Source organism: Pogonomyrmex barbatus, unplaced genomic scaffold, assembly GCF_055798465.1.
Source record: "Pogonomyrmex barbatus isolate J1 unplaced genomic scaffold, ASM5579846v1 scaffold2, whole genome shotgun sequence".
Classification (NCBI taxonomy): Eukaryota; Metazoa; Arthropoda; class Insecta; order Hymenoptera; family Formicidae; genus Pogonomyrmex; species Pogonomyrmex barbatus.
In genome coordinates this window covers 1,901,947-1,924,229 of record NW_028297116.1, presented here as the reverse complement: position 1 = coordinate 1,924,229, position 22,283 = coordinate 1,901,947, and the positions used below count along the sequence as shown (strand labels likewise).

At 29.6% G+C, this 22,283-nt stretch overlaps 4 protein-coding genes across 11 annotated transcripts; 2 read left to right on the top strand and 2 right to left on the bottom strand.

Annotated features, from left to right (window-relative positions):
- Nucleotides 1–638: 638 nt before the first annotated feature.
- Nucleotides 639–9,976, top strand: LOC105430401 (uncharacterized). 2 transcript variants are annotated; one of them, XM_089076751.1, is made up of 6 exons: nucleotides 639–854; nucleotides 1,638–1,983; nucleotides 2,062–2,327; nucleotides 2,476–2,583; nucleotides 2,704–2,814; nucleotides 3,360–9,976. In XM_089076751.1, the coding sequence occupies exons 1-6, from the start codon at nucleotides 806–808 to the stop codon at nucleotides 9,407–9,409; spliced, it is 6,930 nt and encodes a 2,309-aa protein (XP_088932877.1). In that variant the 5' UTR covers nucleotides 639–805; the 3' UTR covers nucleotides 9,410–9,976. The 2 variants fall into 2 exon arrangements, with proteins under 2 accessions (XP_088932877.1, XP_088932878.1); XM_089076752.1 differs by having other exon boundaries at nucleotides 640–854; nucleotides 1,734–1,983.
- A 1-nt stretch (nucleotide 9,977) lies between these two features.
- Nucleotides 9,978–14,624, bottom strand: Rexo5 (RNA exonuclease 5). 4 transcript variants are annotated; one of them, XM_089076775.1, is made up of 11 exons: nucleotides 14,074–14,624; nucleotides 13,602–13,761; nucleotides 13,288–13,451; nucleotides 13,050–13,225; nucleotides 12,560–12,797; nucleotides 12,276–12,474; nucleotides 11,517–11,733; nucleotides 11,301–11,445; nucleotides 10,981–11,231; nucleotides 10,501–10,897; nucleotides 9,978–10,355 (listed from the first exon to the last, which is right to left on the bottom strand). In XM_089076775.1, exons 3-11 carry the CDS (start codon nucleotides 13,408–13,410, stop codon nucleotides 10,062–10,064), a joined length of 2,040 nt encoding a protein of 679 aa, XP_088932901.1. In that variant the 5' UTR covers nucleotides 13,411–13,451; nucleotides 13,602–13,761; nucleotides 14,074–14,624; the 3' UTR covers nucleotides 9,978–10,061. The 4 variants fall into 4 exon arrangements, with proteins under 4 accessions (XP_088932901.1, XP_088932902.1, XP_088932899.1 ...); XM_089076776.1 differs by having other exon boundaries at nucleotides 12,560–12,761; XM_089076773.1 differs by having other exon boundaries at nucleotides 12,560–12,803; nucleotides 14,074–14,618.
- A 773-nt stretch (nucleotides 14,625–15,397) lies between these two features.
- On the top strand, nucleotides 15,398–17,552 carry TfIIFbeta (transcription factor TFIIFbeta). 2 transcript variants are annotated; one of them, XM_089076800.1, is made up of 6 exons: nucleotides 15,398–15,859; nucleotides 16,243–16,394; nucleotides 16,462–16,551; nucleotides 16,627–16,751; nucleotides 16,823–16,966; nucleotides 17,052–17,552. In XM_089076800.1, exons 1-6 carry the CDS (start codon nucleotides 15,705–15,707, stop codon nucleotides 17,109–17,111), a joined length of 726 nt encoding a protein of 241 aa, XP_088932926.1. In that variant the 5' UTR covers nucleotides 15,398–15,704; the 3' UTR covers nucleotides 17,112–17,552. The 2 variants fall into 2 exon arrangements, with proteins under 2 accessions (XP_088932926.1, XP_011642250.1); XM_011643948.3 differs by having other exon boundaries at nucleotides 15,401–15,859; nucleotides 17,066–17,552.
- On the bottom strand, nucleotides 16,965–22,144 carry Mpi (mannose phosphate isomerase). 3 transcript variants are annotated; one of them, XM_011643946.3, is made up of 7 exons: nucleotides 21,736–22,144; nucleotides 20,340–20,667; nucleotides 19,958–20,273; nucleotides 19,579–19,746; nucleotides 19,300–19,502; nucleotides 19,152–19,214; nucleotides 16,965–17,383 (listed from the first exon to the last, which is right to left on the bottom strand). In XM_011643946.3, exons 2-7 carry the CDS (start codon nucleotides 20,655–20,657, stop codon nucleotides 17,363–17,365), a joined length of 1,089 nt encoding a protein of 362 aa, XP_011642248.1. In that variant the 5' UTR covers nucleotides 20,658–20,667; nucleotides 21,736–22,144; the 3' UTR covers nucleotides 16,965–17,362. The 3 variants fall into 3 exon arrangements, with proteins under 3 accessions (XP_011642248.1, XP_011642247.1, XP_088932918.1); XM_011643945.3 differs by having other exon boundaries at nucleotides 16,965–19,214; XM_089076792.1 differs by having other exon boundaries at nucleotides 16,965–19,214; nucleotides 19,958–20,667.
- Between the last annotated feature and the right edge of the window lie 139 nt (nucleotides 22,145–22,283).

Below are 22,283 nucleotides of genomic sequence, written 5' to 3'. Positions count from 1 at the left end.
TGTAGCCAAATTGACTGTATTCCAGGAAGTCGGTTGATATTTTAAAACAAGGTTATTAAAATTAGAAAAGTGAGGACATTTATTAAATTTCGGCACATAAAGTCACAAATATTCTAACAAATTTCCTCACTTTTGTAATTTTTTATCTTAAGAGATGCAGTCTATTTAGTTATATAAATGTTTCTCGAAGCGTTTGATCAATGAATGATTGACCAATTAATAGAATTCTCTATTTTAATTGGCCAAACAATTTCGAAACATTTGTAATATTAAATAATATTTGCGTTTAACAGAAAAAACAGTTTTGCAACTATTATAAAAATCTTTGATATGATTGGTTCTTACTTTTAGTTCTTCACGGATTTAAACCAATCATATTAAAGAATGGTATGTAAGAATCGTATAGTTGCGAAACTGCTTTTTTTGCTGAAAAAACCAATGAGTGTATTTAGTGAAACAAAGCGATCAGTGAACGATCAGTGATTATTGGTCTTTGCTGTTAGATCTCTAAATTTAAACCAATTACATTGAGAAATTAGTCAACCGTTATGCATTACGTTTACTGAACAACCATTGACTCTCTAATGCTTCACCACCATTGACTCTTTCATGCTTCACAATATCTATCTACATTATTTATACAGTCAACGATATTCGTTGCCGTTCGAGTAGCGTAACTGTTGGATTCAAATTCATGTTGACGGAAACACGTGTCTTTAGTAACCTTTCTTTTGCGTTTATCTGTTTTCCTTTCGGTTTTTTTACGATATTACTTTTCGTTTGATATTTAATTTGAAGGATCGCGATGTCGCGTTCCACGAAGAGTTCTGATGAAGACTTTGAGCCGAAAGCGGGTTTGTATCATTTAATCTGCTTTCTTTTTATTTTGCATGCGTGCATGAAATGCAGAAAGGTCGGCTGGACATGGCATCGATTTATATATTTACGATTTTTGTTGTCATTAATCAGTCTGTAGGACGAATGTTTCGCAAGCTTTCTTTCACTTTTTTTCTTTTTAGTCTCTGTATCTCTTTTGTAATTTCTGTTCTAGAATATTCTTATCAGTTCGGAAAATGTTTGCAATAATGTTCGTATGTCAGTTTGTTATCAATGGTCTTTATGGAGGATTTGTGTGTATGTTTTGTTAATTTGAATAAATTCAAGTATTAAAATTTCGTCTCAATCTTGAATTTTACATGTCATTTTGAGATATAAGAGTATATTGAGAAAATCTTTGATTTCGTGCAAATGTGTTTTAATAGATTGATTTACATTACTATTTGTATAAATAATTGATAAAAATAAACTAAAATAAGAGCGTTGTTGAAAACATTTTTATATATATTAATCATTTGAAGAATATAAAAATACAAATAGACACAAATATGTTAATTGTATATATAAACATAAAAATAAACATAAAAATTTATAGATGTTTACTTTTTCCTTTATATATGGAACAAAAATCTATAAATATGTTTTCTTTATTTATTTATTTAAATATATAAATATGTAAAACTAAATAAATATATAAATATGTAAAATTTAAACTTATGTATTGTTTTGCTTTTGCAGCTTAAAAATTTATTTTGTAGTATATTAGTTTGATTAGCTTAGTCTTCTACTTTGTGTTGTAGCTACTCATATGCAGACTCGAAAACTTACTGTACAATCTGTGGTGAACTCTCCATTGCGTCGCAGTAGTAGAATAAAGCAGAATAAATATTCACCAGGTTCACCTGACAGTGATAACAGTAATATCAGTATTAATCAACCAACCCGGAGCACTAGATCACGAACAGCGACTATGGATTCTAATACCTCAGAGACAATGAAGCTACGTGTTAGAAAGCATTCCATTTCTTCAGATATCAGTGAGATGATAGATGTTGATGTTGTACAAACACCTACAAAACGAACTACACGGAAAACGACTACTATAACTTCTGTCAGCACACCTACCAGAGTTAACACTCGAGCTAGGTATAGCTAATTATATAGCATTGATTAAATTTAATAATATACAATAAGTTTATAATCATTTTCTCATCTAATTGTCAGCAAGCGCCATACACGTGCTGGTTCTGAGATACAATCACCATTGCCAACAACTAGAACACGTAGAACAAGAGCTAGTTCTGTTGATCCGGAATCTTTGTCTGATCAAAGTAAAAGTTTACCTAATACACCAATTAAAACACGCAGACGAGCATCTGTAGTGCCATCAAGTTCTCCAGTCAAAGAGCAAACCGAATTGGAAGATCATATTCCTTATGTGCGAGTGATAGATTCTACGATAGTCGAGACTGAAGAAATTACAAATTCAGGTAATTTCTCAAAGTTGTTTTCTATTATTAAGCGACTTTTTGTATTTAAAACTGTGATTGCATTAATATATCAATACTTGATATAATTACAATTGACATTCATGAATAACTTCATTGAAATTGTAAGCAAATCTATATTATGTTATAGAATATTCAAATACTTCGCAAGATAAAGCACCACATTTTGAACAAAACCAGCACTTTAAAAAACGTTTAAGTATGGATGAGGATGAAGTGAAAGATGATTGTGATCATGGTAGGTAGAAGAGGCAGTAATTAAACTAACAAACTAACGAACAAAATGAACTTTTTCTAACAGACATAAACTATTTTATTCTACTTTTATATGTTTTAATTATTTTTTTTTTTAATAAAGAGTCTTCAATTGATTTGGCAAAATCAGATGAAACACTCAAATTATTAAAGAAGAATGATGAAATACAAGTTGAAGATATGGATGAAGCAGTGAATATAGAGAATACTCTTGGTAAGTAAAATTGAAAAATTTTTCCTTCTCTTCTAAATTCGAATCGAAATCTTCTAATATTAAAGATTCTGTTGATTCATTGAGATCATTTGGATTGATGGCGTCAAAATCAAGAAAATGCACGATGAAAATTTTTATAAAACATTAAAATATAAATATTCTTCGATAAAATAATATTCACATTGATGAAACAAACTTGTAAGTGACTTGTAAGTGACTTATACCAAGTAGTCTCTCTTTTTTTTGTTCCAATAATTAATAAATAACTATATATTTAGATATTAATTGCATCTAACCAAGCATAAAACCATAATTCAAAATAGCAAAATAGTAGTCAACAGAGAACCTATAACATATGTATGTTTATAAGAAACATTCATCTAGTAATTTGAAATTATTATATATCATAGATTCATTATCTTTTATTATAATATTATTTAAATCTATATTTAAATGAAAGAGAACGGAAGTTATAATTTAAATTATAATAATTATGTAATTATATAATTAATAATTAATATTATATATATTTATGTTTATGACAGCTGAGGAACAAAGTAGATCTGAAAAAACTGTACAGTCTGACAATGATATAATTGATGTAATCACGTATGATAATTCTCAAAGTTCTTCTATAAGTTCCTGTAAAAAAGGAGACAAAGAAATTGTGAAAGAGAATCTATCAGATACAGAAAAATCGTTAACTAACGTATGTAAATCTGAAGAAACATCTGAAGAAACAAGTGTTACAACCGACCATTCGTTGAATGTTTCTATTGAAGAGATAAAGAATAATATTTCTATCGAAGAGATAAGAAGCAACAAAGAAAATCAAACAGTAAATATTATTGGCAATGTGCCAGCAGAAAAAAATATACAGTCTAATGTGACATCTACAACCAAATCTCTTGCTTCGCCTCTTATGAATAAATCGTTAAATGAAAAAGAAACTAAACTTACGAAAAGAGAATCGAATTTAGATAAACGACGTCATTCAAGAGAATCAATGGGACACACCGATCTATTAAAAAAACCTACTGAGAGTTCTCAGGAAATGATGGATATTTCTGTAGAATCTTTAAGTTCAACTGATTCAAATGAAATAATTTTGTCAAAACATGATAGTATAGAGATAATCAAAAAAGATAATAATAATGATAAATTATCCATCGAAAATATAAATACATCTATTCATAAAGAAGATACAACGAAAATGATCAATGAATCAGATAAAATCGATAAAATAGAATGTATTATTACAGACAACAAAACTAAGAACATTGAGTCGAATGAAGTGGCTAAAACATCACGTTTATCTATAAGTCGAAATATAAATAAAGTGATAAGTGATAGCAAAGAAAGTTTGACTTCTATTGTTACTACAGATGATAAAGAAGAACAAAGTCCGCGTCAAGATGAAAATGAAGTTTCATCGAATGTATGCCTTGAGCTTGATAGCTCCATAAATTCACAAATTCCATCACCAATCAAGGAAAGTTCCAACAATCAGTCCATTGCAATGGATAAACAATCAGTTGGAATTCAGGATGAAGCAATCAACTGTCCTGATTCTCCTGATTCCACAAAACAGAAACAGGAAAGTTTATCTGAACACGTAACAAAATCAGCATCCAATTCCAACAATGTCCTGGAAAGAAGTAATTCTACAGGCGACTCGAACGAAAATGATACAGTAATTCAAGTTGAGCGACTTTCTGACGTAGAAGTTTCTGAAAAATCCGCAATAGATATATCAATTGAAAAAACGGATGCAGTAGACACTTCGTTTAAAAAAGCTATAAAACATGGCTTAAAACGAAAGAGCGTAGATATATTAAATTTGGAAACAGAAAAGGAAAGTTCGCCATTGAAAGCAAATCAAAAAGATCAAGAAAATTTGGAAATTGTTGATGATGTTTCTGATATTAATGTCGCTATCAGTTTATTCCAAAATATTCCTGCTGACAAATGGGAGGAGGAAAATGATATTAAGACCGATTCTGTACAACCTACTTCCCAAACAGTGAAAGAGGAGAAAAATGAGAACGAACTTGAAAACGAAGATCTTATTTTGGTGAACAAACAGGCATGGTTAACAGCTGAAAGCATAAAAGCCGCAAAAGAAGCAGAACCTTTCGAATATGATTCTGATGATACCGTGTTATTGAAAAGTAAACTAGACGTGATACGAATGAATTATGCTGAAAAACTAGACATTATAGATGAAGAATCAATGGATGTCGATAGCGAGGAAGAAAAAAAACAAATTAAAAGGCAAAAATCAAGAACTAAAAAGAGACTCGTAACTGAAATAGATGAAGATTTTTCTGAGAATGAAGATAATTTAGTCACTGTCGATAAATCTTTAAATGAATCCAAAACTGCATTAAATCAATCCACTTCCGAGTTAAATAGATCTGAACAGTCAGTAAGAATAAGAGACCAGTCTATCAAAGTAAACGATGAATCAAGTAAAGAAATTGGAGCTGATATAAGCAGATCAAATAGAAACTCTCTAAGAAATAAGAAAAATATATCTTTGCGAAAATCAATAGAAGAAAGAAAATCATTGAATACATCTTCGAAAGATACATCTATGCAAAATACTTTTGAATGTCAATCTCGAATACAGGATTCAGAGAAAAAACTTGATTTAGATGCACATAAAGCGAAAAAATTACAAAAGAAGAAACATTCTTTAGATAAGTCGTGTAACAAAGATGCAGATAATGATATAACGGAATCTGAAGAAAACAATCTATCTATCAAAAATAATACTAAAAAAGTTAAAGATACATCCTTAGATCGTTCCGTGGATCAAAAATCAAAGTCAGCAAATATCGAGCCGTCGAATAATGATGAAAGCGATGATAACGATATAAACATACCAGCTATGGATCTTGGACCAAAAACTTTATCTACAATAGCGAATGCAGGGTCGGATACAGAAAATAGTATTCAAAATGAATACTATTTAAGTATTCCACGTTTTTTATTTAAAAAAACAAATGAAAGTAACGATAGCGATGATGATAGCCTTGACATCGCTGGCAATACTGACATCACTGGCAATACTGACATCACTGACAACACTGACAATACTGACAACACTGACAATACTGACAACACTGACAATACTGACAACACTGACAATACTGACAATACTGATGATACTGATGATGAGTATTCTGATATTAACAAAGAATATAATCTAGATGGAGCGAAACAAAAGTTCGACGATGATGATGTACCTGCTGATGAGTGCAGAGCTTCGGAAGTAGAATTTTCAGATTCTGATGACAATGGATCAGATCTTGCAGACTTTATAGTTGATGATGATGAAATAGAAGATGAGGTACAAGAAGAAAAAGATGATGCAAAAGATATACAAGAAATTTATTCTTTATTTCTAGAAGACACAGAAGAAGATGACGAAAGTGAAAAGGATCAAAGTATGAAAGAGGATGATAAAGCTGCACAAGAAGAAGTAGAAAATAAAGATGAAGATGAAGAACATATTGATGAAGCAAATATGGAAAGTGAAAATGAAGAAAATGAAGATGTGCAGGAAAAAGATAATGTAATGAACGAAAAAGAGGATATGGATGAAAATATCTTATTTTATGAAAATGAAACAAAAGCGAAACAAGACATTGAAGTAAAGAAAACTGGAAAGACTGTCTTTTTGAGTAATTCGCCAATTAAAAAGAAAAAGAAGTCTGATACAAAGAAGGATGGAAGTCTTTTGTTAGATACATCTAACTTAATATCTTCAGGGATTGAAAAGAAAAACAAATGGAATGAACAGTTACATGAAGTTGAATTTAAAAACGTACGCAAATTAATAAACTGTAGTACTCCAAATCTTAATATCAGAAAAAAATGTGAGATTGATGAAGCATTTAAAACATACGGGAGAAATTCAGAAGACATTAAGTCAGATACAAGTATACAAGCAACACTTAATACTTCGCTTCAGAAGAAGAAATCAAAGAAAAACTATTCATTAAATAAAGATATCAGTTTGAACGAACTTAATGATACAGATAAAGAAAAAATGTTAAATAATAAGATTTCACCTGATTTAATGAAATTGCTAAAAAACGCAAATACATCAAAACTATCTTCCAAAATAAAATCATGTAGAATGCATACACTGAATATTACTGATCCTGAAACACCTACGATAAAACATCTCAGAAAAGAAAAATTAAACGAAAGTGAACCGACATTGAAATTGAATACAGATGTAAGTTTATTAAAGAAAAAATCTAAAATGATGCAAGATACTGCGCAAACAAAAATGAAGAATAAAATAACTGATGTGATAACACTATCTGACAATGACGTACAAGAACTTAGTCAAAAAATACCGAAAAGCAATGAAAAAGAAATGTTAAGTGAAAATATTACCGATAAAATCATATCTCAAGGCGAGGTAGAATTAGAAATTTCTAAAAAGAAGAAACGTGCCAAGTTTAGTCAGTTAACTGTTGCAAAGGATAATATCGATAAAAACGCATGTCAAATCAATGAGAAGATGAAGAAAAAGAAGAAACGAGAAATTTCAGAAGAAAATATTGATAAAATCTTATCTGAATCTTCAACAAAATTAAAGAAGAAGAAGAAGTATGACAAATTAACTCAATTGGATATTATAGAGAATAACATCGGCAAAAATGCGTGTCAAAATGAGAAAACAAAGAAAAAGAAGAAACGAAAAATAGAAGAAAATACCGATAAAATTTTATTTGAAGATTTAACAAAATTAAAGATTTCTGAGAAGAAGAAACGTAACAAATTTGCTCAATTAGATGTTGTAGAGAATAACGCCGGCGAAAACGTGTATCAGATTAATGAGAAAATGAAGAAAAAGAAGAAACGAAAAACAGAAGAAAATATCGACAAAATCTTATCTGAAGATTCAAAATTAAAGATTAAGAAAAAACGTGATAAATTTGCTCAATTGGATGTTGTAGAAGATAATACTGACAAAAACGCGTGTCAGATCAATGAGAAAGCAAAGAAAAAGAAAAAACGAGAAACATCAGAAGAGAATACCGATAAAGTCTTATCTGAAGATTCAACAAAATTAAAGATTCCTAAGAAGAAACCTAACAAACTTGTTCAATTGAATGTCCTAAATAATAATACCGACGAAAATGCGTGTCAGCTCGATGAAAAAGCGAAGAAAAAGAAGAAACGAGAAATATCAGAAGAAAATAATTTTGATAACATTTTATTGAAAAAGGCATTAAGATTAAACTTACTTAAAAAGAAGGAGCGTTTAAAGCTTAATCAGTTAAATTCTGAAGAAGATAGCACCCGTGAAAATGTATATCAGATCAGTGAAAAAATGAAGAAAAGAAAGAAACGAGAAGCATCAGAGGAAAATATTTTCGATAAAGTTTCACTGGAAGAGACAGTAGAATTAGAAATTCCTAAAAAAAGAAAGCGTATCAAGTTTAATCAATTAACTGTTGAAATGAATAATGCTCCCGAAGATGCATGTCAGATTAAAAAAGAGAAGAAAGAAAAGAAAACATTCAAGAAAAATACATTCACTGATGAAGCATTATCTGAAGATGTAATGCAATTAAAAATTCCTAAAAAGAAAAAACATACAGAACTTAATCAATTAACTGTTGTAGAAAATAATACCTATAAAGATATATATCAGATTAATAAGAAGAAACAGGAAAAGAATAAGAAACAAATTAATGTAACTGAACAGGATAAAGATATAAGCGAAGATAATGTATTTGAAACAAATATTCACAGAAATAAAACGAAGCTAGCACAGCACAAGAAAAAAAATAAAATATTAAGTAATTTAGAGTTAAATCCAACCGTAGAAGAATATATGATGAAAAAAGAATCTGATCGGCAAAAGAGAGCAAAAAATATCGAAACTTTGCAAACAGAAAAGTCGCTGAAGAAGAAAAGAAAGAAGGAAACAGAAAGCTTGCCAGTACAGATTGAAATTTCAAAATTAATGTCTAAGAAAAACTTGCCTAATACACTACGATTACAAGATATTGCATCGGGTACGACTGAATCAAAAAATGAAGTCTTTGTTAAAGCGCGAGACCAAGCACTAGAAGCTATCCGAGCTGCAGAAACGTGTGTTAAAACTTCTAAAGAATTAAAAAAGAAAAAAAATAATCAAGTCAAAGATATCGAAGATGCTATTCACGTGGATGTCCCTATCAAGAAGAAAAAAAGAGTAAAAGAAACAAGTAAACCATCAAGTGGCTTAAAACGTCTTTCAAACGATGTAATTGAGAATCTTGTAGATACGCCAATAAGAGCAAAGAAAAAACAAAGAATTTCGCGAAGCAAAGAGCGAATCATACCGTCTGTGTCAACGAATAAATTGAAAATAAAGACCGAGCATGATGACTCATTTACCACGAGTTCTTCTGGTACTACAAAATTCAATGTGACCAACTTGCAGAAGATTAAGAAACAATTGCCAAAAAGTTCAAATAGCTCAATAACTACTTTTAAGGAGTTCATGTTTGCTATGAATAACCGAGAACCAATTTCCGCTTGCATATGGAATAGGAAATTGTATGAATGTAATGATAAATAACGGATTTTTGTAATGCATGTTAAATGTTATTTTAATTTTACATTTTGAACGTATATATTTTAATATTTTTGATATTCTTGCAAAATATGATGAAACACGTGAAATGAAATTTTGTTTTTTGATTTTGTCGCTGTTTGACACATTTCATAGAAAATGTCTAATAGTTTTCGATTGCATTGATTGCATTGGGTTTTGATCACTCTAAGACCGATTACTGATATCGTAGTGCGATTCTTCCACTATCAAAACCCACTGCAATCGAAAACACTATAAAAATATTATTTTATATCATCCTGTACATCAAGATTATCAGAAGATCAATTGTAGTTGTTTCAGTTGTTTTTATCATTTCACGATATTTAATGTATTTTGTATGTGATAGATTGTTCCCATTTATTGAAACTTATGAAATAAGGAATCCAAGATGTTCATGTAAAAATAAGCATTTAAATATAAAACAAAATAAATAAAAAATATAAAATGTTATTTCTATTAATGAAAGTTATTTGTACAAATAATATTTATCCAATTTGATACATAGCCAAATAAATTTCTTTCTCTATTGCACTTGATGTTAACAAAATTAATTTACTTCTTTTTTTTACATATTACTTTTTTTACATAATTTATGATGGTTCAATGATTAGCATTTTTAAGCTCGTATTACGATGTTCGGCGATATCTCTGTTTTGATATTTAAGAAACAAGTACCATTTGCGCTATTATTTTGTCCACCAAATATCACGCACGCAAGACTATTTATCGCACTGTATTGCCAAACTTTATGAATCCACTTGTTCACAGTGTGAAATGTTTCTTCTATATGTTCATCTTTTAATTGCTCCTCTTTAACTTTTACGTGGCATAATACAAAGGCATGCTCCATCACTATTTCGGCGGTTCGATCTACAGCGTGTACATCATCATTAGCTATCACGAGACGTACCTGCAATTAGTACAAATCGATACTTAATATAATTGAAAACAATTTCATTCTTACTTTTTTCAATTTGTTTTAATTTCTTGACCTTTTTTTTTAAATAATTATTTAATTCGGAAACATTTAATATTGTCTACAGATGTATACTAACTTGATCATCTTTTGCGAAATTTTCATCATCCATGATATTAAGAGATGAATTTGTTAGATACTTGGAATATTCGGACATTACTTCATTACTACCTATGATGGCGGCGGTGCCCTTATTTTTCGTTATATGATTAAATATCGATGTAGCATATTTTTTTATTTCTGTTTTCTTCGATGCCTGCTTCGTCTTATCTCTGGTCATTTCCATTTTCAAAACTTTTATGCTGCGATCACCAAGCAACACGGCATCCCCATAATCCACGCTATTCGCCAATTTTAACTTTACCAATTTCATAGAAGCTTTCGAGTCCTCTGTCGAACAATGTCCATTTTTATCGTTTTGAATACTTTCCCCAAGGAACTCACGCGCCAAAATCTGCAATTTCGTTTTCCTATACCTATGTAAAACAATATCGATCAACTATTAATCGAAACTATGGACTTCATCAACATTAATATTTACGGTAATATTTGACAATACCTGTCCCCAGTAAGATTGAATATCACAGAAGTATCAATGATGTAAGGATGCATCATTTTTAACGTATGTAAATCAGAATTCAAACTTTGTCCTACGAGAATTGCGTCTGGAGGGAGTAATGTCCTTAACGTCTGCTGAACATCATGCAATGTAACCGTAACGTCAAGTAACATGGCCTCAGTAATACCGCTGTACTGAGTCAAATAATTCGTTATTGTATTCTTCGGTTTCACTAGACTATCGTAAATAACCTATAAAAATTATATAATTATTTACTATTGTACATGTATTATGCATAATGCATGTGCAATTATACTTACATTCATACTCTCATCTACGATACTTATTCTGGTAAGTTCTAGATTGCCAGTTGTGGTCAGGCACATCTCGCAATCTAAGCTAAACATTGGCGATGTTGATGTGGCTTCCTCATAAACATCTTTTGTTAATATGTACGAATTGTATCTAAAATTATTTTAACTCATTAATTACATTATGATGTTAACGATTGATGTTTGTGTAATACGAAATCTTACCTGTCTGCTAATGTTCCTTTTAGAGGTACAGGATAGTTTTCTTCCACCATTTGCCACAATGATAAGAGAAGCTTCGTTCTACAAAATTTATCAGTAGTTGGCAAGGTGGAGTCTTTTGTACATTTCACATCGCTACTTGAATGCATCGGAAAAACGCTTCTTAGTAATCTTATGACATTTCCATTCATTTGCAGAGCTGTTTCTAAAGAACCATATCCTAAAACCAAATGATTGCCTTCTATTGTAATAAATGAAATAAATGAATTTTATATATTTTTTATGAATAAATATTCTGATTAGTATTCAAATTAAATATTTTATTTCAGAATAGATTTTAACATTCTTAGTTTAATAATAATTATATGTGTTATATATGTGCATGTATAACCAATGCATGTGTATGTGTAAGCTATATATTTTACTTATGTATAGATATTACACACACACACACACACACACACACACACACACACACACACACACACACACACACACACACACACACACACACACACACACACACACACACACACACACACACACACACACACACACACACACACACACTGGTTAATATGCATACAACACATATAATTATTATTAAATTAAGAATGTTAAAATCTATTCTAAAATAAAATATTTAATTTGAATATTAATCAGAATATTTATTCGTAAAAACTATATATAACAATAAAATTTATTTTATATATATATATATATATATATATATATATATATAAAGTTTGCATATATACATACGTTTCATTAATTTATCACTTTGAGTTCCCGTTAAAGGAACAGCTGCAAGCTCTTCAGTTATAGACGCTCCATAAACTGCAGGCGTTATTACTTCTAAACGATGCTTCAAGTTGTTCACTATGTGTGGGAACATACTTTCATAGGCTGTGAAATGATACGAAGACAAACCTTCAAGCACAAAGACTACAGTGTGACTTACCTAAAGAGAAAATTATTTATTTTTCACATTAAATATCATGTAATTTAAACTTTTAGAACAAAAGTACTATAATAGCCATCATTACTTTGTTATACTTCTCTAATTGACACCATCTTGCTGGTAAATAAGGAGAATGATGTCCAAGCAATGAATACAACAGAAGATGTTGTACATCGCTGAGAAATATTGGTATTCTCTTTCCCACATTTTCAACATCCAAAGTAGCATTCTGGCCGACTGCTTTAAGAGTAAGTCTTGGAATTGCTTGAAGTTTCTTTTTACGTTTCCTAAGTTGTTCTTTCAAATTCGTATATTGGCTATCACTTAATCTATATATATATATGTATATAGATTAATTATATTATTTGATATATATATATATATATATATGCATTAAGAAATACCAATATATTTCATGTTATTCTTTATATATATATATATATACATATATATATATATATATATATACATATATATATATATATATATATATATATATATATATATATAAAGAATAACATTACATCCTATATATTTTATATATAATTCCATAATTCATGAATTAACAAAACTACCTAGGTTTTTTACTATTATCCTGTAATTCTGATTCAATGGGAATTTTATCTCCTTCCTTAGGTTCAGAACATATATCATCTAAACCTTTTTCACAAGATCGTTTACGATTAGAATTGTCTTCTGGTATATTAATGTTGATGTTTGGATTATTGAATTCATCAGTGCTGACTATTGCCTGAAAATGATTCATAAAGTTAATCGTAAGGATACTAGTTCAAATTATTTTTAGATATAAACCTGTTTCAAAACTTGTAATTTTGCTTCTTTATCTCTGTCATTGAGTCTAGTGATTTCTAAAAGTGCTGCCATTTTTGCTTTCTTCTTTTCTAATCGTTGTAATTGTTTTGAGGTAAGTCCCATAATTTATTTCTTTAATAAATTATAATAAGACAATTTACATTCTGTAAAAAATAAGATATGAAAATTTTATTGTCAAATTTGTCTAAAAGTAATAATATCTATCTAAATAATAATTATAAATAAATATATTAAAATTATATATTCAGATAAAAAAATTAAAATACTTAATATGCAAGATTTTTAAATCTTACATTTAATAAATAAATATGGTTTTTATTTGTTTGAAAGTTCTTGGATGACATAATGTATCTCCATTCAAATTAATTAAATATTAAAACTTTAGTTTGGCACCAATAGACAGTTTTACTAAAGCTTTCATGCAATGCTAATTTGTAGAAAAACTGTTTAAATCTGTAAATTACAACTCCATGAAAATATTTTATTGCTCCTTCCACAGTAAGTTAATTATTACTTAATTATTAAACATTAAAAATATATTTTTTATATAAATTATCATTTTTTTTTGTTAAAAAAAAATAAAAATTAAAGTAAAATTATTAAAGTTAAGATGATAAATTTATATAATTTATATTATGATATAATTAAAAACTTATTAGCTTCCATGCTGCGAAAATATTTCAACGTAAGATCAATTTTATGTATAACAAAATTGTCATTTTAAATATTTACGGAATTATTTTAATAAACTTTAATTAATATTACCTGTTCAAAAGATTTAACATTATTCCGATTTACCAGTATTAATAACAGTTATAGCATAAACACAACACGTGTAAGCGGCATGAAACGTGTAAATTTTTAGGTTAGAAAACGCATGGTTATTTTAGGAAAAAAATTGTCTGCTTTTCGAAACAGCACTTTTAATTTTACGCTTTCTACACTTAAAATCTTGTGTCCACGATGCTAGAAATCGATCCGAGATCTCGAATAAGGAAAAAATTTGGTCTATTGTAGCTAAACTAGTATACACTTATACTTAAAATGAAATAGATATATATTTGTAGTTTTATAAAAGCAAGAATAGAAAGTTTAGTCAGCCCAGTGCAGAAATAGAAAACAAACCTATTGACTAATTGATCAATTGGTTTGAAAAGTCACTAGGATTGGTCAATTTTTTCTCCGTTCGAGATCTCAAATCGATTTTTAGCATTGTAGTAAGCATTGTAGCATTATAGTAATCAATTTAGCATTGACACAAATTTAAACTATGAACATAGGAAATATCAGGAGTTCTATTTTTATATCTTGGTCCATTTTCTGAATCCTCCTTTATCGTTAAAAATGTCTCTAAGAGCCTATCCAGATACACTTGCATAGTAGCATATGCATAAGGAAAATTATCAATCACATTTTATATATGTTTATGATAGAAATGCGATTGGATAATTTTTCTTATGCATACGATTATCCTACTATGCAAGTTTATTTGGATCGGCTCTAAGGACCACTTTCATCAATTCCGGTTAATTTAATCTGTCAATTACCTATTAGAATTGATCAATCGTAATTTGTCCATAAATTTAACAGCAAATACAATTGGTCAATTTCAATGACATAATCAAACGATTACATTAACCAGAAGTGAAAGTGATCTTAAGTTAGTTGTATGAGCTTATTTAAGACGATCAAACTGTCGTTATTAAATATAACGAACTTATATTTTCTATATATATATATATATAAATTTTATATATATATATATATATATATATAAATATATATAATCTGTTAAATTTATGGACAAATTACGATGGGACACCAGCCTAACACTACAAATGTTTCGAAGCGTTTGATTGTCCAATCAAAACAAAGAATTTTACTAATGCACTAATCAAAAAGTGCTTCAAAGTATTTGTAAGTCCTTGACCGTACCCTAAATATAATGAGCTGTGAATACCGGCCCAAGTCTTACAAAACTTCGAAGAGTTTAATTGATCATTCAGAACAAAGAATTTTATGAATTAACCAATCAAATATTTCAAAGAATTTGTAGCATCAAGTTAACCGCACCGTAGATTGGATATCGAATCTTGATGGAAGTAGTTTCAGTTCAATTTCAGATCAGTTTAGTTCGGTTTCAGATCGATTCGGATTGTTTCTCTGGAAATTCTAGAGTTCGAATTAAAAGTTTTAAATGAGTTCAAGGATCTCTTGATTTATAAATTTAAATCAACTTTAAGTCAATTTCGATTAATTTTAAATAATTTTAGATAGTTTTGTTTTCTCATTCATATTTTGCAAGGAATAATACAACGATTACATTATTGAGAAAAAGAAGTAGACATTTTTCTTTTGTCACATACAAACACGGCATTGAAAAAATAATAGCAATAATGTCTGTGAACGTACATGCCTCGCACACGGAAAAGGAATTAGATTTAAGTAACGCTGGCCGCGGTGTGTGGCTCGTCAAAGTACCTAAGTACATAGCTAACAAGTGGGAAAAGGCACCTGGCAATATAGAAGTCGGCAAGTTGAAAATCACTAAGTAAGTTTTTCTTCTACTTAAAACCATTTCTTTCATAGAATATCATACTTCTGATCTCTTTTGCTTTCATTATATGACTATTTTTTTATCTTATTTGCTGCGTTGTTATTTAGTATGCATAATCAAACAGCTATGTAAATTTAGAATCGATGTATATGAGATTTGTATTGTCATATTTTATATAAACAAACATTTTATAAAAACAAATAATGTATATAATTATTATTATTATTAAATATATAAAAATTAATTCTTTTTATATGAGATATTTGTTTTCTTAAATAAACATTAAAAGATATTCAGTTTTATTTATATAATTCCATTATTTTTTACATAAAGAAAATATGCAGATTCTAATTTCTGCCTATCTCTATTCTCTCTAGACATCCTGGACAGAAAGCTGAAGTATCTCTCAAGTTATCGGAAGCTGTCCTAGCCTTGAAAGAGCCTGGAGAAGGAGAAATACCAAAACAACATAGGTTAGATGTCACAACAGTTACCAGACAAATGCTAGGAGTATTTTCTCATGTTGCCCGTAAGTTTAATGAAATTTCTAAATTTAATTAATTAAACATTTTCAGCAATACTTATTGATTTTACAGCCACTGCAAGCTCAGATGCAATTATTCCAGAAACAGAAAAACTCTTTATGGAAGGAAGAATTGTACAAAAATTAGAATGCAGACCATATGGTATACTACTTATACATAAATATGAATAGCGATTAGTTTTTTAGAAATATAACCTGTTATAAAAAATATTTTTAGCTGATAATTGTTACATGAAGTTGAAATTAGAAAGTATCAAGAGAGCCTCAGTGCCACAAAGACAAGTCCAACAATTAGATAGAGTTGTGCAAAACTTCAAGCCTGTGTCTGACCACAAACACAATGTAAACATTATTTCAATTTTTCTTTTAATACTATTAAATCGATCTTATCATATGCAAGTAACATTTTACAGATTGAGTATGCGGAAAAGAAGAAAGCAGAAGGAAAGAAAATGAGAGATGACAAGGATGCTGTACTAGATATGCTTTTTGCAGCATTTGAAAAACATCAGTATTATAATATAAGGGACCTCGTAAAAATCACAAGGCAACCTATTGTAAATATATTTTCTATTTATTTATCCAATAATTTAAAATACAATTTATTTTGAAAGATTCATCTAACATTTAACATTTAAATAGTATATAAATTTCAGGTTTATCTTAAAGAAATACTCAATGAAGTTTGTAATTATAATTTGAAAAATCCTCACAGAAACATGTGGGAATTGAAACCAGAATATCGACATTATAAAGAAGATGAAAAATCTGTAGAGAGCACTTCGAAGAAAGGCAATGATTCAGAAGATGACTGACTATTTCTTAATTATTTGTATATACATATTTCTGTATATGTTTATTTATTACTTTAAGTAAATTTTATCGAGATTCTTATAATATAGTTGCTGTACAAAAAACATTTCGAAAGAATGTAAAGTTCATAATTACGCTCCTCAAGTGCTCTTCATGTTCCCCTGAGAAAGTCATGTACATTAGTAAGGGTTCAGACATAATGAACGAGAATAAGGAATATAGAATTAAATATAAAGAATTAGAAATATGGAACATTATTTTCGACTAATGAAAGAACACTTTGGTATTCTTTTTTTAATTACATATTAAAATATGGATTATATGTCAAAACTTGATTCTCTATTTTTAATTTCTTGTTCCTTATTCCTTGTTCCTTCTTTTTGTTTCTGAACTCTAAATAGTTAGAAAAATCTTTAGGTGTACAAAAAAGTTCTGAGCTTTTTTTTTGTAAAATTCAATCTTTATTCAAAAACAAAAAAATATTAATCAGCGAAATATTCCCTGTTTGCATCAACGACCTTTTGCCATCTTTCGGGTAGCTTGCGAATTCCTTGACGATAGAAGCTCACCGGAAGCGATAGTCATCAAATTTTCGTATCTCTTCAAATCTCACGAAATGTGTATCAGCCAAATGATGCTGCAGCGATTGGAATAGGTAGTAATCGGAAGTACGGGAGAAGTTCCCAGCCTAACGCAAAGATATGGTCCTGAGTCGCTTTCGCAACATGTGGTCGAGCATTGTCATGAAGCAAGATCATTTTACGACGTCCTTGGCCTAAATGGCCTCTTTTCTTCTAATGCATCGCTCAAATTGGTCAATTGTTGTTGGTAGCGGTCTGCCGTGATTGTTTCACCCGATTGTAACAACTCGTAATACAACACACCTTTCCAATCCTACCAGATACAGAGCAAAACCTTCTTGGCATGGATATTGGGTTTTGGCGTCGATGTCGAAGGTTGACCAGGATCAACCCATGATTTTCTACGTTTAGAGTTATCATAAAGAATCCACTTTTCATCGCCTGTAATGATTTTGTGAGAAAATCTTTTGAAAACAAAAAATCTTTTTTCCGGAACTTTGAAAGCAAAGTGAGTGCAGTGTCACGCCGACGATTTTTGTTGTCGGACAATTCATGCGGAACCCATCTGTCTTCCTTCTGAACCTTTCCCATCGTATGTAAACGTACGGAAATGGTTTGCTGCGTAACGCCAAGCTGTTCTGCAAGCTCCTTTTCAGTTTGCGCAGAGTTTATATCCAGCAGTGCTTGCAATTCGTCCGTTTCAATCTTTTGAGGGCGTCCAGCACGCGGTTCATCTTCAAGACTGAAATCTTCTTGGCGAAATTTTTGATACTATCTTTACATGTAGTATGACTTACAGTGTTCTTTCCATATGCAGCACAAATCATTGCAGTGGCTTCTGCAGCATTTTTCTTCAGATGAAACGCGAAGTGGATGGAAAATCGAATATGCTCTTTTGTTATTGCCATCATGAACACTACTGATTTTTGAGATTATGTGCATCAAATGCCAAACCGTATAGCATTTTAGAAGGCCAAATGTCAACGCTTTAAAACCGCAAAAGAGCGGGAAGATATATAAAATTTAAATTGTTATTTCGGTTGTATGAAATCTAAAGCTCAGAACTTTTTTGTACACCTAATATTTACATGACTATATGCATATTGAAGTTTAATATGTACTAATTACTTTAAATGCCAAAGATTAATTATATTTTGCACTTCCCAAATATATTATGCAATATTTGTTGGTTAAACTTTCCATATCCTCAAATATTTGGAAATGCTTGAAACATCAACATGGGATGACAACCACATAAAACTTTAATCTCTACTTCATTATTGGCAGGAATAAACAAAACAGAACCACGAGAAAAAATTTGAGAGGATATTTCTGCTTTACCACTTACTAATAACAAGATGCTGGCCGAATTCCTAGGTTTTAAATTGTAAAATGGTCGTCCAGGTGGTAACTGCAAATATATTTAAGATAAATTTATACATGCAATACAGTTGAATTATTTGTGATTGATAATATGATGAGGTAACAAAACTAACAGTAATTTTAGCGACTGCAAATTCTGAAACTGGCGGACGAAAAACCTCGGTAAACACATCTTCTCGGGATGGTTGAAGCTTCCTGGCAGAAGGTGATTCACATTCAAATGATAATATTTGGATTAAAGTTGGTATGTCTTTTGGTTTTGGTGTGAGTCCAGCTCTTACTACATTATCCGAACATGCCATGCATTCTATGCAATCTAAAAATCGGATAAAAATTCAATAAATTGTTCATATTTTTATTATTTATATGCATATTAAGTTTTAAGTATTTACCGCCAGAAAGATACGCATGAGGTACATTTGGCCCGATGTATATAGCTTCACCTGGCTGCATTATTATATAATTAAAAAAATATATTGTAAAACAGCCTACGTCTCCAGGATAATCCGCGTGTAGACGCTTTAACAGATCGGCTTTTATCCATTGCCTATAAGAATCGTCTGAGAGCGACTAAATATGATTATACTTTCTAACAAAAAATCCTTCCAATAAGGAAGAAGCGCGATTTATTCGATAAATCATGATATAAGTATTAAGAAAATTATTCCAAAAGAAAAAAGTATCGAAAAATTATATACTTTTCACGCAGAATTTTATTTCATATTTCATACCATGATTTATTGGATATTATATACATATAGAAATCATTACCTATATTATATAATCTGTCTATCAAATTTCTCAATTGTCGTGTCACTTCATTGGAATCACAAGTCATAAGACTATGAAAACATTGTTGTAAAGCAGCGTTGATTGTGGAATCGGTTGCTTGAAATAGACGATTTATATTGTTCTCCCCTACGACAGCGAGTAATTCTGGTATGTTATTCAGATAATCCCTTATCTCATCAATTGGACGGAATCCGCAGAGCGCTTCAAACGGACTCAAAGCTATCGCTAGCTCCGGTTTGTGATTCGGATCTTTGTAGATGTTCGAATATAATTTATGCAGTTCTATCGCTTTCTCCTGAAAAGTTACAAGTTGATTATAACAAATTATTTTTATGTATAGTGGAGGAAAATGTGTCATTACCTTATTTGGATGCACTTGAATGGACAAAGCCTTATTTATAGACAAAACTTTAAAGAGAAAAGGCAAGTTGGAGCCAAATATTTGTACTACATCACTGCCTAACACCTCAGTATTTTCTTCAATATATTTTTGTAATGAGATATCTGTGCCCTTGAGATATGATGGGCCATTTTCGTGAGTGCCCATCCATAATTCTGCATAAGTCTTTTGCTCATCCACTATAAAATCAGCATTGGCTGACTTCATCAAAGCTGAAACGATACTATCCATACCAAACTTCCCCCAATCGTATGTCTGAATTGCACATTTGAGCTCCATATTGATATATCTACAGCAAGAAATAAACACATACTTCAAATACTTATATAAAATAATATACTCATATGCAATATTACTAGATAAAAATTATATTCACTCTAGAGAGCTCTTTAACAAAATTTATAGAAAATTTTTGAAAAGAAAATTTGAAAATTAGTATATTACAATAAATTGAATCAGTTTTTAATAAACATACAAATATAAAACCAATCTACATTAAAAATGCATAATATAAAGAAATTTATTCACTTCTATTTGTATAAAACAAAGTTTTATCATTTCTGCTTTACTAGAAATGTACAAATTATTTCTTACTAAAATATACAAATCATTTCTTTCTTTTATATTTATATATATATATATATATATATATATATATATATATATTCCATACATATGTGAAATTTTATAGGCTTATTTTATAATAATTTCTTAATAACTTTCTTAACAGTTTATTTATTGTTATATTATCATTATGCAAATATATGATAGAAAAGTTGTACATTAATTATACAATTGAATGAAACAATAATGATATGTTATTAAGAGTTATAGATTAGGCTCTATAAGTCCATTTTGATCAATACAGAACTTTAATCTCAATTCTAATTATTACCTTTTTAGTTATATAAATTTAAAAAAATAATAGATAAATTAAACCGAAATTAAAGTTAATCTATATTGGTAAAAACTAATGATTAGTTTCTCATAAGTTTATGCTTATTTAAGGATTTCTCAATTTGTATCATTATATGGATATCTTTCAATATATTTAGTTATTTAATAATTTTAATAAATTTATCAACATGTAAAGAGAACTCAGAAGAACCAGATTATTGATTTATCCTATTTGTTACTTTATATCCATTTCTATTAATATAGATTAACTTTAAACTCTTTTATTTACTTTTTATCTTTTTTTAATTCTATAAATTAGAAAAAGATAGACAGTATTGAATTGAAATTAAAATTAATATACATTAATAAAAATGAACATAAATAATTACATACAATTTACCAATACAATTTTATATAAATACATATAAATTAATAATACAGCATGAAAGGATTAGATTACCGTAGTATCTTAAGTAAATGTCTGCGATACCGTCATACTTGTATTATCTAATCCAAGGTTCATCTTACGGCTTATCTTATCACACCGTAATTACGTGTTCCTCTCTCTCTAAAGATGTTATTCCCATCCGCAAACAACATTGCTGTTACGTCACGTAAAACTTATTCATTTCATAACAACATCAGTTCATAGTACAAACACAGGAACAAAGGTTCACGATCGGAGCAGATCGGAGGTTACAATTATTCGGCGATTATCCGGTGTCATCTGACAAATCATTTCGAGCTTACATTAGTGTCGGTCCACAATAGGTGATTTAAGCTTTAAGAAGTAAGAAATTGACCAATTATAATCGAATATGAAAAGAATACTCGACTATGATTAGTCAATTTCTTATGGCTTAAAGATTAAATACTTATTGTGGACCGACACTTATAGATTCATTCTTTTTTTCAGCGGCAAAAAGAATCTGAGTACAGAAAGTGCAAAACGATCAGACAACGTGAGCACATTCCTGAAAGGTCAATCGGATTAGTGGACAAACAAAG